Genomic DNA, 13,506 nt, shown 5'->3' with positions numbered 1-13,506 from the left:
GTATAAAAGCTAAAGTAAAGTAGTAAATATATAAAATATACTTAAGAAAAATAATATTTTATTTTTTAGTAGCTTTATAAATTATAATAACTTTATAAATAGTATTTTAAAAATCCTCTTAAGTAATATTAATTCTCTATAAAAAATTAATAACTATATAGAAATATTTAATAGGGGATAATTTATACTTTAATTAAAATAGACTTACTACTTTTAATATATTTTTTTATTTTATAAAACTTATAATAAAAAGTAATAATCTCTTTAATACTTATAAAGTAGCTATTATTTTTTATATAATAGTAATAATAAGTATTCTTATTAAAGAAGTAATAACTAAAGTATAAATAGCTTCTACTAAAAGAGAGAGAGTAGCTAAAATAAAGCTTATCCTCTAACTTAAAAGAGGAGTCTATAAAGTTAAAAAGGTTATTAATACTTATAATAACCTTATTTTCCTCTTTTTCTTCTTCTTTACTAATAGTAATAATAGTAATAATCTCTATATTAGTATAAATAGCTTAAAAAGTAGCTTCTTTTTTTTCTTACTTCTTTTTCTTAGTAGTAATATACTTAGTAAAATACTTAATAGTATAATCCTTTTTCTTCTACTTAGTAAAGGAGAAAATAAAAACTTTAATTTCTTTAATCTCTTTCTTTTCTTTAGTTTCTTTCTTAGTTTAATATTAAATATTAAAGAAGTAGCTATACTTCTTCTTAATAAAAGTTTTTTTAACTTAGCTATTATTAAAGTCCTCCTCTTTAATAAACTAAATAGTAAAGTATTTAATATAACTAAAAAAATAAGTAAATAAAATAAGGATAAAAGCTATAAAAAGAAGATTAATAATAAAAAATACTTATAAAAGAAGTATAAACTAATAACTAGAATTAATAAGAAAAGTTAGCTTATCCTCCTTAGAATTATTAGAGAAGCTAGAGAAGAAGTAAGCTAAGTAATAATACTTAGAGGTCTTAAATATATATATATAGCTAGTATAAGAAGTAGTAAAATAAACTTTATACTTAATATTAAAAGTATTATAAAAAGATATTATAAAATATTTAATTTACTTAAAGTAAGTATTAATATAGTAATAAAAAAGTAATATAAAGATAATATATAATTTATAAAATCTTAAAAATTAAAGAAAAAAGAGAAAAAAAATAATAAGAAGTATAAATAGTAAAAAATTATTTATTTATTTTCTCACTTTTAAAAAGAGCTAAAATAGTTAGTAAAACTATAACTAATTAGAAGCTTTAAGCTAGTTAAATAAAATAGAAGATACTTTATTTTATTACTCTAATTACTTATAGTAAGAAAAGCTATTATTTTATAACTTATAAAACTATTAAAACTATAATAATAAGAAGTAATTAAAGCTATTTAGAAACACTTAATTAAGCTATAAAGATAACTATATAATTATACTAATTATCCCTAAAGGGGTATATTAAATTATAGAGGTTAAAATAGCGCTTCTTAGCTACTAGGGAGTAGCTTAGATAAATAGATAATCTACTTAATAAAAGTGATAGGCCTTATGAAAACTGCGCGCAGAGTTTTTGCCTATGCTTAGGGATATGTAGTTAATATATATCTAAGTTAATTTGTTAACTTATCGATCTTCTGTTATATGTAAGCCTATATAAGTTACTTGCTGTATGTTCGGCTGGCGAACGATTGTTGGCTCTTTGCCGACCCAGTCAACTGAGTGGATTCTGCCCAGTGGCTTTGGGCCTGAAAAGAACACCTGCCACCGTCCTGCAACATGCGACCGTTTCTATCCCCTGTATTGTTAGACCTAGAAGGCGCAGCAGGATTACAAACAATACCATCACCACAGGCAGCTGCTGTCGCGGGGCATCGTTCTCATGCTCCGCGTACTTGCATTCATTCCGAAAAAGAGGCAAGCTAAAGAATTACATGAAGATCTTCGTTCCGTAAGCCACTGGTTCAGTGCCTTGATGGCACTCATTTAAAGGCAGTGAGGAGCTGCCGTTGCAAGCGAAAAGGGGAAATACCCATAGCCTCAAACGCAACAGTTACTGCTAGTGGTCCTGTCCACGATCGTAGCTTGCAGGCTATTTGGGGGGAACCTCCCCGACCAACAACCACTTTCACAATGAGATGAACTCTCGTGGCTAATCTGAGTCCGGAAGTAAATATGATCGTGATGCCTGTTTCGGAACAAGCATGCTTATTGTCCCGTGGCTTGGACATCCAAAGGAAACAAGAATGACAGCTCGTCGATGCCGCTCAAATTTCTGAACCTGTTCATTATTTCAGGGCATACTCGGCGACTGTAACCTTTTCTTTGTAGGTTCTCGTAGTGGTTACGGTCCTGGCAGGGCTGACGCTACTCCTCCCACCACCTCGCACCGCACGGCTTGAATAGCCATGCCTGGCCGTCTGCAACGGTACTAAAGGCAATACCGAAGCGAATGATTTGCAGCGGCAAAGTTTCGCAAACCTTAACCATCGTACAGAGGATTGTATTCTGACATGCTGTAGACGTCAAAGCCGATGGGAGGAGCAGGGTAGATGGGCTTCCAAGTGGTACCGACAGATGTTCATGCGGCATAATCCATGGCGCATTCTAAAGACTGATTCAGGTGCGCCAACTCTTTCAGTATGCCCGAAGCCTGGGGCGACGCAGTAACAGGCTGTCAATCTCTCGGCGTCCCTTTCTGCCGACCTTTATCATTGCGCATCGGCTCCGTTGATGTTAGTAAATACCGACCATCAACACAGACAGTATCATCGCTACTTCAGACCACTATTTTAAGAGCAAGATACATGATGATCTGATGAAAAGCTTTGATTTGAATGACGGCCGCAGAAACATGCGCTCTGCGGGGAATTAACAGCCGAGCTCAGATGCTCAGTCCGATCGTCCAGCGGGCCAGGCCACTGCGATCATGTCCCTCGGCAGAATCGTGTAGGCCTACCGTTTCGAACAATGCCTAATCGAGAAAGTCATCGAGTCATATGACGGGAAGAATGCGCCATCCGTTCAGCGAAACGGTGCGCCGGACGCAGCTAACGGGGTGGTCCAGAAATAGTAGAGTTTCATGCGTCCGTGATCAGACGGGAAGTATAAACCAGTTCTCTGTCAAATCAGATGCCGCACCTTTTGCGTCTCGGGAAATGCACAGAATCCGACGCCTTTCTCTCGGCATTTCCAAGTCATAGATGGGACGGAACTTTTACCTTTTCGTTTTTTTCTTGTTTTTTGAAATTGATATACTTGTTTACTTATGGTTGCCGGAAACTCAACGCTTTTGGTCGGTCAAATCCGTATGCGAGCGGATTTCAATATGTGATGCTGTCGCAGACAGTCATGTTGATTGGAGAGGTCCCTTGAAGTAAACAGGATAATGAAAAAGAAATCTCGACAATTTTACCCGCCCAGAGCAATCCGTAGATCTGTGTATCGTAGGTACACACACTCGCACACGCGAGGCAAAGCATCCCTGGCAGTGATCACCATCCCCAATTGCCCATGAGGTTCCGCCGCTTGATCTCGCGAACCCGGCGTCGGTCGATGTTGTCGGTTTTACCGATTCGCCGACCAAGACGTCCGTTTCCATTGAACTTTCGAGCCTCCAGTCCTGCGGCTATTGCCCCAGCTCCAGCCGCCTCCTTCGCCTCCTTGGCCTTCTTCTTAGCTTCAGGGTCTTCCTCGCCTTCAGGAGGCGGCGGTGGAGGTCCTCCCAGTGCCGCCTCTTCAGCGGGACCGGAAGCTGCGTCCAGCCCGTTCTCCTTGGCCTCCTTTGCCTTTTTCTTGGCCTCGGGGTCGAGTTCGGCATCCGGGGGAGGTGGTGGAGCTGCCGCTGCGGTACCGTTTCCGAGCAGAGCTCCGGGGGCGAGATCAGCTTTGCCCTTCTTGCCCTTCTTTCCCTTCTTCTTCTTCCCGTCAGGACCCACTGCGGCTGTACCGTTACCGGCAGCAGCACCGGGACCAGCCGCTCCTCTGGCAGCGTCGGCCGCCTTCTTCGCTTCATCTGCCTTCTTCTTTGCGTCATCTCGTGCTTTTTTGCCGGCATCATCCTTGCCCTTTCCAGGAGGAGGCGGAGGAGCTGCGGCAGTCCCGTTACCTGCCAGAGCACCGGGGCCGAGGTCAGCCTTGCCCTTCTTGCCCTTCTTTCCCTTCAACTTCTTCCCGTCAGGGCCAACAGCTGTTCCATTAGCCGCGGCAGCGCCGGGACCAGCAGCTCCTCTCGCAGCATCAGCAGCCTTCTTGGCATCGTCGGCCTTCTTCTTGGCGTCATCTCTTGCCTTCTTGCCCGCGTCGTCCTTTCCCTTTCCAGGAGGAGGGGGAGGGGGAGCCGTAGCGTTGGCAGCAAGACCCGGGGGTGGCGGAGGCGCACCGACAGCAGGGACAGCCAGAGGTTGAGGAGCAGCGCCGTTTGCCGCCGGAGCAGCTTCAGGAGGTGGGGGAGGGGGACCAAGTCCATCGGGAGGGGGAGGAGGAGGTCCAAGTCCATCAGGAGGAGGTGGCGGCGGCGCTCCATCGAGAGGCGGCGGTGGTGGACCACCATCGGGAGGAGGTGGTGGCGGTCCTCCATCGGGTGGTGGCGGTGGTGGCCCTCCGTCAGGAGGAGGTGGTGGTCCACCATCGGGGGGAGGCGGCGGCGGTCCACCATCAGGGGGCGGTGGTGGAGGAGCGTTCGGGTCAGGCGGCGGAGGCGCATCTGGAGGAGGCGGCGGTGGTGCCCCAGCTGGGGGAGGCGGAGGCGGTGCCCCAGCCGGAGGAGGAGGGGGAGCACCACTGGCTCCGGGAGGCGGTGGTGGCGGCGCACCGTTGGCCGGAGGAGGAGGTGGTGGTGCACCGTTAGCCGGAGGGGGCGGAGGAGGAGCGGCGTTCGGATCCGGAGGGGGCGGTGGTGCTCCAGCTGGAGGAGGAGGAGGAGCACCGCTCGCAGCCGGTGGTGGTGGAGGAGGAGCAGCGTTCGGATCCGGAGGAGGCGGCGCGTTGGCCGGAGGAGCTGGGGGTGCTCCATTCGCTGGGGGTTGCGGCACAGGAGCAGCAGCACCCTCGGCGGCCAGCGGAGTCAAGTTCGGAGACGCATCTTGTTGACTTAGTTAACGAATCGCTCAAATTGTTCGAGGTATGTAGACATACCCTGCGCCTTGTTGCTTCCAAGCGCCGACAGAACACTGTCAACGTTCAACTTCTGAACGAAGTTCCTCACATCGAAGCGTCCATGCTTCACTGAGCCCGTATCCAAATCCCGCTTGGTATCCTTCGAGGCTTCAGCGTTTCGAGTATCGTAATTAGCAGTCACGGCTGCGTTGAACAGCAGTGCTGCCACGGCGGCTTGCCGCCATGAGAGAGGGTTAGGCATGTGGAGAAACTATAATATAAACAGACGGATACTAATATTTGTAAAGGAAAAGGTTCTTCTGAGGCATCAAGCCTGTCAGTAAGAAGAAAGAAAGGAAGCCTACACTGTAGACTGAAATAAGAAAAGAACGAGATGAGAAGTGAATAAAAGGTTGAAGAGAAAGTTCCGAATCATGAGAAGGGACGAAAGGCCTCGGTCTAGATATACATTGCTCCCCGACAAGTGTGGTTGCGTGATGCTCCACTTGATCAGTCGGCTGAACTTGTGTCTCACCGGACTCTTGATGCGCAGAGGAGAGAACAAGGCCAGGCCTCTGGGCGATCGCGTGCAGGGGCCCGTTTGAGAAGGCAATGGATGAGCGACATGGAAGTTGCATCGATGCTACGGGAGGCAAACTCATCTCGAGCCGGGGTTGAGGCTTGAGACTGCGGACGGGAAAGGTGTTCACAGAGCCTGGTCAGGGACGGGGGCAAGGCCACTTGGTGGCTAAACGGATAACGTCGTTGGAGTTCTACGACTTGGGACCGGGCGAGAGAAACGGCGCTGTGACAAGCTTCGAAAAAGCCTGCAGGTCCAAAATTAGATCACAAAGTCGAGACGATCCGGACTGAAGAGGGGATGGAAAAGTGCTCGGAAGCGATCGCCAAGATAGTCCGATTCTAGTAGGGGCCACAGACTGGACACAGGTCGATAAGGCCTGGGCTAGTGGACAAGCTTATTCATGTCAGCGTTGCGGCGGCCCGCGGGGATATGCGCTCAGGTCCCGTCCCTCAGAGGGATGGCAGCAGTGAACTAGAACGGCGCCATTCTCAAACAAGGTGTGCGGGGAGTTGTCTGTCTGTGATGTCGATAATGATGAGAAATCGGGACATGGTTGGTTGGGGGCTGAGGGGAGTATCCGCTCGATGAGAGTACCGCAGTAGGTAGATCGGAGAGGGACAGGGAACCCGTGCCGAGGTCGGTGTTTGAAGATGATTGATCCTGGCACAGGGGTGCCGGTGACTTACAGTCGACGGTGAGCAGCTGGGACTCGACCGTGCAGTTGCAGCACTAATGACAGACGAGGGCGGGAAGAGGAGAGTTGGCTGGAGGAGGAACCGTTTCAGACGCGGAGCCAGGTCTACCCGGAATAGCTTCACTCTGCTGTAGCAAGCGAAGAGCGAACTGTGGTCCACGCGAGTGGCTGAGCGCGCTGTCACACCAAGTCGCAGATGTGTGCCAAGAGAGGGTGACATTGCACAGCAGTGAACCTGGGAGAAAATCCAAGATGTCATCGGACGATTATTTTAAAAGTCGACAAACCTGTTTCATCTAGTTTCTCTTTGGTGTGAATACCCCACTAACAGATCGCAGTGGCGTCTAAACACATCATCTGTTAGTGATCTATCGTCTTAGCCCAGCACACGGATCGTCTCGCCCCCCAGGGCCACATGCCTGGAACAGGAAGTTTGAGAACCCGAATACTCTAGAGTCAGGTTCGTGGGTGAATGAGCCTGATTCATCCGTCGCGATCATCTGAAAGATCAGTTTGTCAACTCTGCATGCCAACTCTGTGCACCACCACCGTAGCCCAAGGTTTGTGGGTGACGAACGATGACAAAATTGCGAGCGGTTCGCATCCAGAAATGTGAACGATTCATGAGGACCCGGTAGACTGGCTATCTCTTGATGTCTCAGAGGAAGAAGCTGTGCATCCAACACGACCTAGTGATATTTCGTGGTGCCATGTCCTTCAAACCAACAACATCACCCTCCGGCCTCCCGCCACGGACTGTCACTCTGAGAGTAATGGGAAAGTTACAGAAAATCCCTCACACAAATCCATTACAGCTAAGAGCTTTGCGAAACCTTGGGTCGGGCTCACTAGGCCTCTTGCGAGGGATGCCGAATAGCAGCGGGTGCAATGATGAGTGCCTGCCACCCCTGCAGCGATTGCCAGCACATGGGCCAGGCGGGCGATCACCGTCGGCCGTTTGTGATGGGCAGGGAGATTGACAAGATTATCTTGATTGTCTGCATCCATGTCTGCCATGAAATGCTTATTCACAAACCTGGCCGGTTCTCACACGCGCATCGTCGAAGATCGCCACAGCCACTGGCAATATGTTAGACGTTCCGTTCTGTTCCCACGTTATTCTTTCCAGTTCTAGCCGCCAAACTAGGCTCCCCAACATTTTTGTGGTGCCAATGTCACGCTGCAAGCCCATCTGGAGGATTGCGGATCGCCATGACAAGTCACAATTGACAGCATCTGAATAAAAGGGATGAGTCGCCAAGACTGGGTGGTTAGACGACGTGCACTGCCTCAACTGGAGCGGCTCCAGGTGATGGAACGTGATGATGGAACGGTTTGTAATCATTTAGATGGGCCTGAGGTGCCTCCAGATGCTACACAGAAACATGGTTTGAGGCAAATCAGTTTGTGAAGAGACACCTGCAGAGCGACGGGGAGCTGCCATGCTCTCGTGAGCCTCAGACAGCTTCAACTAATCTGCTCTACCCGAGTATAGACAGGGATATTACAGAGTCTGATTTGAAGTATTTGATTTACACGGAAAAGTCCAGTGACACATGGGCGTGGCGGCGGAACTAAAACCCTCGCCATGTCCTTGAGCCGTCTGTAGCTGCCTGTTGGAACAAAGCTGCGACCACATCATAAGTTCTCGTGGTCTTCATCTGGTAATTCATCTCCACGTCTAAGTGAGATAAGGTGACGATCAAACCCCGGGGGATTAGTTCTGCTGAACTTTCTCTCCGATGCCACACGGCCGTTTCCACAAGTCCTGTCGTGAGTCCAGGCTTGGATTCAGATTAATGGCTTGCTTCACTTCAGAAACAGGGCTGCACTGCCTCATGAAAGGGAACACCAATTCTCAGACGATTCCATGTTCAAACACCACGGAGAGAACTACCGATGGCCGCTGTTCCGAGGTAGCGATATGCTGTTCGGCTCGTGGAAGTCAGCCCTTCAGGGAGTTTTGACATGTCGATGGGTTCTTCGTGGTGCTGCCGGGTGAGGCGACAGCCAACGGCCCTGTCCTACCGCATTTTGAAATCAATCCGGGCCTGTGATGCCGGTGTTGGTGAAACCTGGTGCGAAACTTCGGTACTCCGCCTGTGGCCTCCGCTCGTGTGGCTGGTGTGTGTGTCGTTTTCGCGATTCGAATCCGTGCATCATCGCCAAGGTCATGCTCAGAGTGGGAACGGCGATTGTGCATCCACTTGGAAATTTTCACAATCATTCGCTTTTTTGAATCGTCAAAAAATGTGTTTTTGTGATGCTGCTGGTGACACCAAGAGCAGAGCAAGACTTGGCCCTTCCTCCTAGCCAAAATCTACCGCATGTGCGTGCACTGCGTTAACTTTCACCTTGCGTGATCACTTGTGAGGTTGAAGCTTAAAATAACTGCGGGCGAACATGACATGCTATTTGCGTTTCACTCTCCCAAATGACACTGACAGACCTACAGACGTCCGAACATCTGAAGTCAAAGTAAACGCTGGCAACCTTGGGGCTCAAGTGAATGGACCATCCCTGATGGAAGGCCGCCTTATACCTGAGAACAGTAACAAGACCTCGCCCTCCACCGGGAAACCCAACGGGATGTGGCCTGCACAGAGGGATCTGGCATAATCCGACACGTAATGTCTAGTACCGTTTAGGTGAATAGAAAACCCTCCGTTTCCAAACTTCTCATATGTTCGCTGCAGCTAGTCAGGAACTCACATTAACTGACTGGCTGAATCCCCTGGGCTTTCATACAAATACTCAACACGTTCCGGTTCCCCTCTCGCCACAGTCGGCTCCCGCTCTGTTGGCTTCCCACCACCGGCTAGCGCAAATTGATGCCTTCAGCAAATCAACTATGCGCCAAGCTGGATGGCCTCTTAGATCATCTTCTCGCTTGGGACTAATTCATCTCGTAGACTCTGACCTGTGCCGTGATGACTAACCCCCAACATCTGCCGGGGTCTTCCCCGCATTCCCCCTGTCTCCCCGGATTGAACGTGGCCCCGTTAAGCCCGATTCCCCGCAAGTGGGATCCTCTCAACTCTAAGGCTGCGTCGTCCAACCACCTTCGTCCCATTGTAACCTCATCGTAATATGCTCGTAGCCTGCCTCGTGTACTCTCTATTGCAATCAAGACGATGGCCACACAACAGATCAGTTCGGCAACGCCAATCCCCGTGATAGACGATGCTGCGTCACGTCGTGCAAAGAAGCGGGAACTCGACAGACGCGCTCAGCGTGCAGCACGTGAGAGGAATAGGAATCGCATCGCTTACCTCGAGGCTACGATTCAGGCCATGAGCGAGCAAGAGTCCAGCGGTAGGATCGCCAGCCTGATGAATCAACTTTCCGACATGACGAGACAGAAGGACAACCTGGCCAAGGTGCTCTCCTCGATTGAAACGTCCATCCAGGTCCATAGGGAAGGGGAGAAGGCAGATGGCACCACCTCCACTGACCAGGCATCCCGACTGCTTAATGCGACCTCCAACTGTCAACCTTGGTCTGAGGACCATGCCGCCTCCGATTCACTCGCTATGGACGTTGGAGAGGATAGTAGCCTGAGCGCGTTCCCCCCTGGCGATGCTGCAATGACCTGGGGCCTCCCGGCGTCTGGTACGGCCGGTCACCTCATCACAACGGCATCGGAGTTCTCCAGCGGTCTCTCAGCTCCAACATCTTTCCCAATGACAGGGGACCCCAATCTCGAAACCTTCCCCGACTCCCCCCCAGCTCCCTCGGCTGGGCAGGGCGACGGCGTCATTGTGCCCGAGCCTGATTCGGCCTGTGAGTGTTTAGCCTCAAGACAGGATCCTGGAAGTCCCGGTCTGCCGGCGGGCTCGAGTATCTGGCGATGTGCAAACGAGGCTCTTGGCGGTCGCGAGATGCTGCCCAGGAATGTGCTCGACATGGAAGACGAGATGAGCGACGATATTCCAGTACGCGTCATCCTGGAAGGCTGGGACGCCGTTGAGCGGTCTGGCAAGTTACCGCCGCTTTGGAAGAAGTTGAGGCGGACCGACAGCCTCCAGTTCCGCAACTGCGCGGATACTGAACGGCTGGCTATCCTGAGACTCATGCACCGACTCCTACGGTATCAAGCAGAGCCTACAGTCGAGCAATGCGCCAAGCTGCCCGCGTGGTATCTTAGCAGGTACGTCGTCCAATGTTGCTCTTGCCAACGGTATGAACGAATATCCTAACAATAATCGTAAGGCCATCGCAGTCGCTGCCTCATTCTTCAGCAATAGACTTCTTTGTTTGGTAAGTGTTAAAGCTCGGGACACGGGTTGGTGCATCATGAATGAAAGCTAACCTTGTCGGTGTTTCTAAACATAAACAGGCCAGGCGTCCGAGAACGCTTTGTGTTTGCGCAACACCAGTACTGCTCGAACCTGTTCTGGAAGGTGTTTGCTAACAGCTTTCGAATCATGTGGCCCTTTGAGTTCCGCGATTGCTACAGACGAAACGTAGAGACCGGGCGGTACACCGTGTCGCCAGAGTTCGAAGACAGGATTAGGGACATCAACTCGTGGACCATGTCGGCGGATTTCTTCGGTCACTTCCCAGAGATGTATGCTGACATCCCGGCATACCAAGAAATTCCAAGATCTTTGGGATGGATGGCGGGCAGGGTGAATGTGTCTCGGGAGTGCGGACTGGTTGAGGAGCTGGAAGTCGGCAGTTCGCCAAGGAGCAGGAGAAGTTCTGACATGGACATGATGGCCTTGACAACCTTCCAAGATTGGGCATCTAGCCACCTGTTACGACCTAGCGTATCACGTTCATGAAAACGAAGCCATACCGATGCAGCCTTCGAGTAAGGATCGACTTGGCATGTGCCATCCGTGATTTGAATGAGCTTACTAGCGTTTAGGCTTAATCTTATGTTTACTAGCTAAACATTATCGTCGAATCACTGGGTTTTCACTTCTCGCAGACAAAGCTAGCTGCATCCTCCAAGTCCCCTTCTCCTTTGTATCTGAGAGACTGCGGATAGGGACACAGATTTCGGGTCGTGTCAACGCCATCTTGAGTCGTGGTTGCAAACAACGTGTCAGGCACTTTGCCCTTTTCAACCCAGCCTACCAGAATAGACAAAGGATCAACGGGGACGGGTCCGTATCCGCCACCGCAATGGCCGGCTCCGGGCGCAAGGAAGACCCGATAAAACTCGTTGAGGCCTTCCGTGCCTCCCATCTTCTTTCGCAGTCGGTCCCAGTAGAGCGTCGTTCCCGGATGGGCGATGAGCGGATCAGCCATGCCGTGCCACGTCAACAACTTGCCGCCGGCTTTCTTGAATGCCGTCAGGTCGGGTGCGTCAGTACCGAAAGGCTCGATGTACTTGTCGACAGACTGTTGGAAGATGTCTTCAAACTCCGCAAACGTCAGGGACGCGGTGTCGAGATCTGGATTCTGGGCGACGAAGTAACGCATCCAAGCTTCCGCGGGGGCGAATGGGACGGGAACAGTCACGCCATTTTCGGTCTTGGTGTTGGCAAGCCCGCTGAATGGCGCGCCGGGAGGGTTGCCATACCACAAAAACTCTCCAGACGTGGTTGTGGCACCCTCGAGAGTCTTTTCGACAACCTCGGCGTAGGCCTCGGTGATCGAGACAACTCCGCTCGTATCTGTGCAGTTGATCTCCTGTCCGACAAGTTTGCTGGTGTCGAAGTTGCACTTTTCGGGGGCCGAGATGAGACCATCCGTAGCACCATCCAAAGGATCGCATTCAGCGATGATCGCCGCTTGATATGTCTGGAAAACGCATTGAGGCGGAGCGGCAATGTTTCCCATTACCACCGAAGGCCAAAAGTCGCCAGGAGATACTTGGGGCGTATTGATCGCAGGCGCGTTAGCCAAGATCCCATCAAAGTCTTTCGGGCTGTACTGCGCGGCGAAGTAGCCTTGCCTGCCACCTTGAGAGCAGCCACTGTAGTAGGAGTGCCGAGGATCGGTGCCATAGAACGACTTGACGGCCGCCTTGCCTATGAGAGTCATCTCATGAATGGAACGAGTCGCGAAGTTCTCAATGAGGGCGGTGTTGATGCTGCGGTCGGGGTTCAAGGCCCATTCTCCGGAGTTAGGATCAATCGTGTGATTCAGGGTCAAACCCGCATCAGTCGAGCCGGCGGCGTAACCTTTGGACACCGGATCCGTCATGGCAGATGCAAAGGTCCCAGCAGCAAGACCTCCTCCACCAGTTGCGAGGAAGCGACCGTTCCAGTTGTCGAGTGGAAGCCAAATGCTGACGAAGACCACGTCGTTCGCACCGTCATGGTTGAGTGTAAGAGTGTAGTTGCAAAAGCTGGCCTGTGTCCCAGATGGGTTCGACGGAAGAGTATAGTTGTGAACTTCCACGCTCTGAGCTGAGGTCACTGTCAAGCCATCGAGTTGTGGTATCGTGACCTCGTCGCAGGCGATCTCGGGGCGAGAATCGTGATTGACTGCCGGGGCACCAAGTACCGTCTGGCCTATTACGGTCAGGAATAAGCAAAGGAGCATCATTTTAACTCGTATCCAATACGAAACAATGAGGAAACTACCCCTTCCGAATCAAAAATCTTACTTTGCTCCTCTGATGCATATTTAAACGCAGCGACTTCTATCTAGATCATAGTGCCCCATGGGGAGATGCCCACAAATTCACAATAACAACAACTGACGGTGTGGAGTTTGGTGACATTGCGGGGGAGCTTACCATGCACGTTGACAGCGCCATGCTGCATATCCGAGATGGATCCAATTGATACTTCATGGCACTTCATAGGGTCGTCGAAATACGCGGATAACTGTGCTCGTAACACGGCTCTCCACGCCAGCCCCTTCAAGACACAACCCCACGATCCAGAGGTCTTCCACATAACCTTCATAATTGGCCAGCCAATTCTCCGGGTTTGTTTTACCGAGTAGGAGGTTCGCGAACTCTTGGCCTGCGTCGAGCCTTAGCGTATAATAGTAGTAGTGCAGCTTGATGGATGTCCCACGTCGCGAGGGGAAAGGATTGGAGTCGGGGCCAGACTACTGACACATGGCGCCAGAGTCGACGACTCTGACTCTCGCGCCCTGACTCAGTGGCGTTGTCCGAGCTCCACTCCCGCCGCGGGCGTCCAACAATTCGCCGTCTTCTTGGGAGAGCC

The 13,506-nt window shown here is 50.3% G+C and overlaps 3 protein-coding genes across 3 annotated transcripts; 1 reads left to right on the top strand and 2 right to left on the bottom strand.

Annotated features, from left to right (window-relative positions):
• Positions 1-3,490: 3,490 nt before the first annotated feature.
• CEL-0 (Bile salt-activated lipase) lies at positions 3,491-5,355 on the bottom strand (the record flags this gene model as incomplete). The annotated part of the gene is made up of 2 exons (XM_036642296.1): positions 3,491-5,079; positions 5,133-5,355. The coding sequence occupies 2 exons, from the start codon at positions 5,353-5,355 to the stop codon at positions 3,491-3,493; spliced, it is 1,812 nt and encodes a 603-aa protein (XP_036492061.1).
• A 4,149-nt stretch (positions 5,356-9,504) lies between these two features.
• Positions 9,505-11,157, top strand: CGCS363_v010446 (uncharacterized protein; the record flags this gene model as incomplete). Its single annotated transcript, XM_036642295.1, has 3 exons — positions 9,505-10,520; positions 10,583-10,630; positions 10,710-11,157. 3 exons carry the CDS (start codon positions 9,505-9,507, stop codon positions 11,155-11,157), a joined length of 1,512 nt encoding a protein of 503 aa, XP_036492062.1.
• Positions 11,158-11,293: 136 nt separating this feature from the next.
• CGCS363_v010445 (putative feruloyl esterase) lies at positions 11,294-12,874 on the bottom strand (the record flags this gene model as incomplete). Its single annotated transcript, XM_036642294.1, has 1 exon — positions 11,294-12,874. The coding sequence occupies one exon, from the start codon at positions 12,872-12,874 to the stop codon at positions 11,294-11,296; it is 1,581 nt and encodes a 526-aa protein (XP_036492063.1).
• Positions 12,875-13,506: the final 632 nt, after the last annotated feature.

The sequence above is a fragment of the Colletotrichum siamense genome, assembly GCF_013390195.1.
Source record: "Colletotrichum siamense strain Cg363 chromosome Unknown KSG_Cg363_contig07, whole genome shotgun sequence".
Taxonomy (NCBI): Eukaryota; Fungi; Ascomycota; class Sordariomycetes; order Glomerellales; family Glomerellaceae; genus Colletotrichum; species Colletotrichum siamense.
The sequence above is the reverse complement of the archived record's forward strand: the minus strand, read 5'-3'. Positions and strand labels throughout refer to the sequence as shown.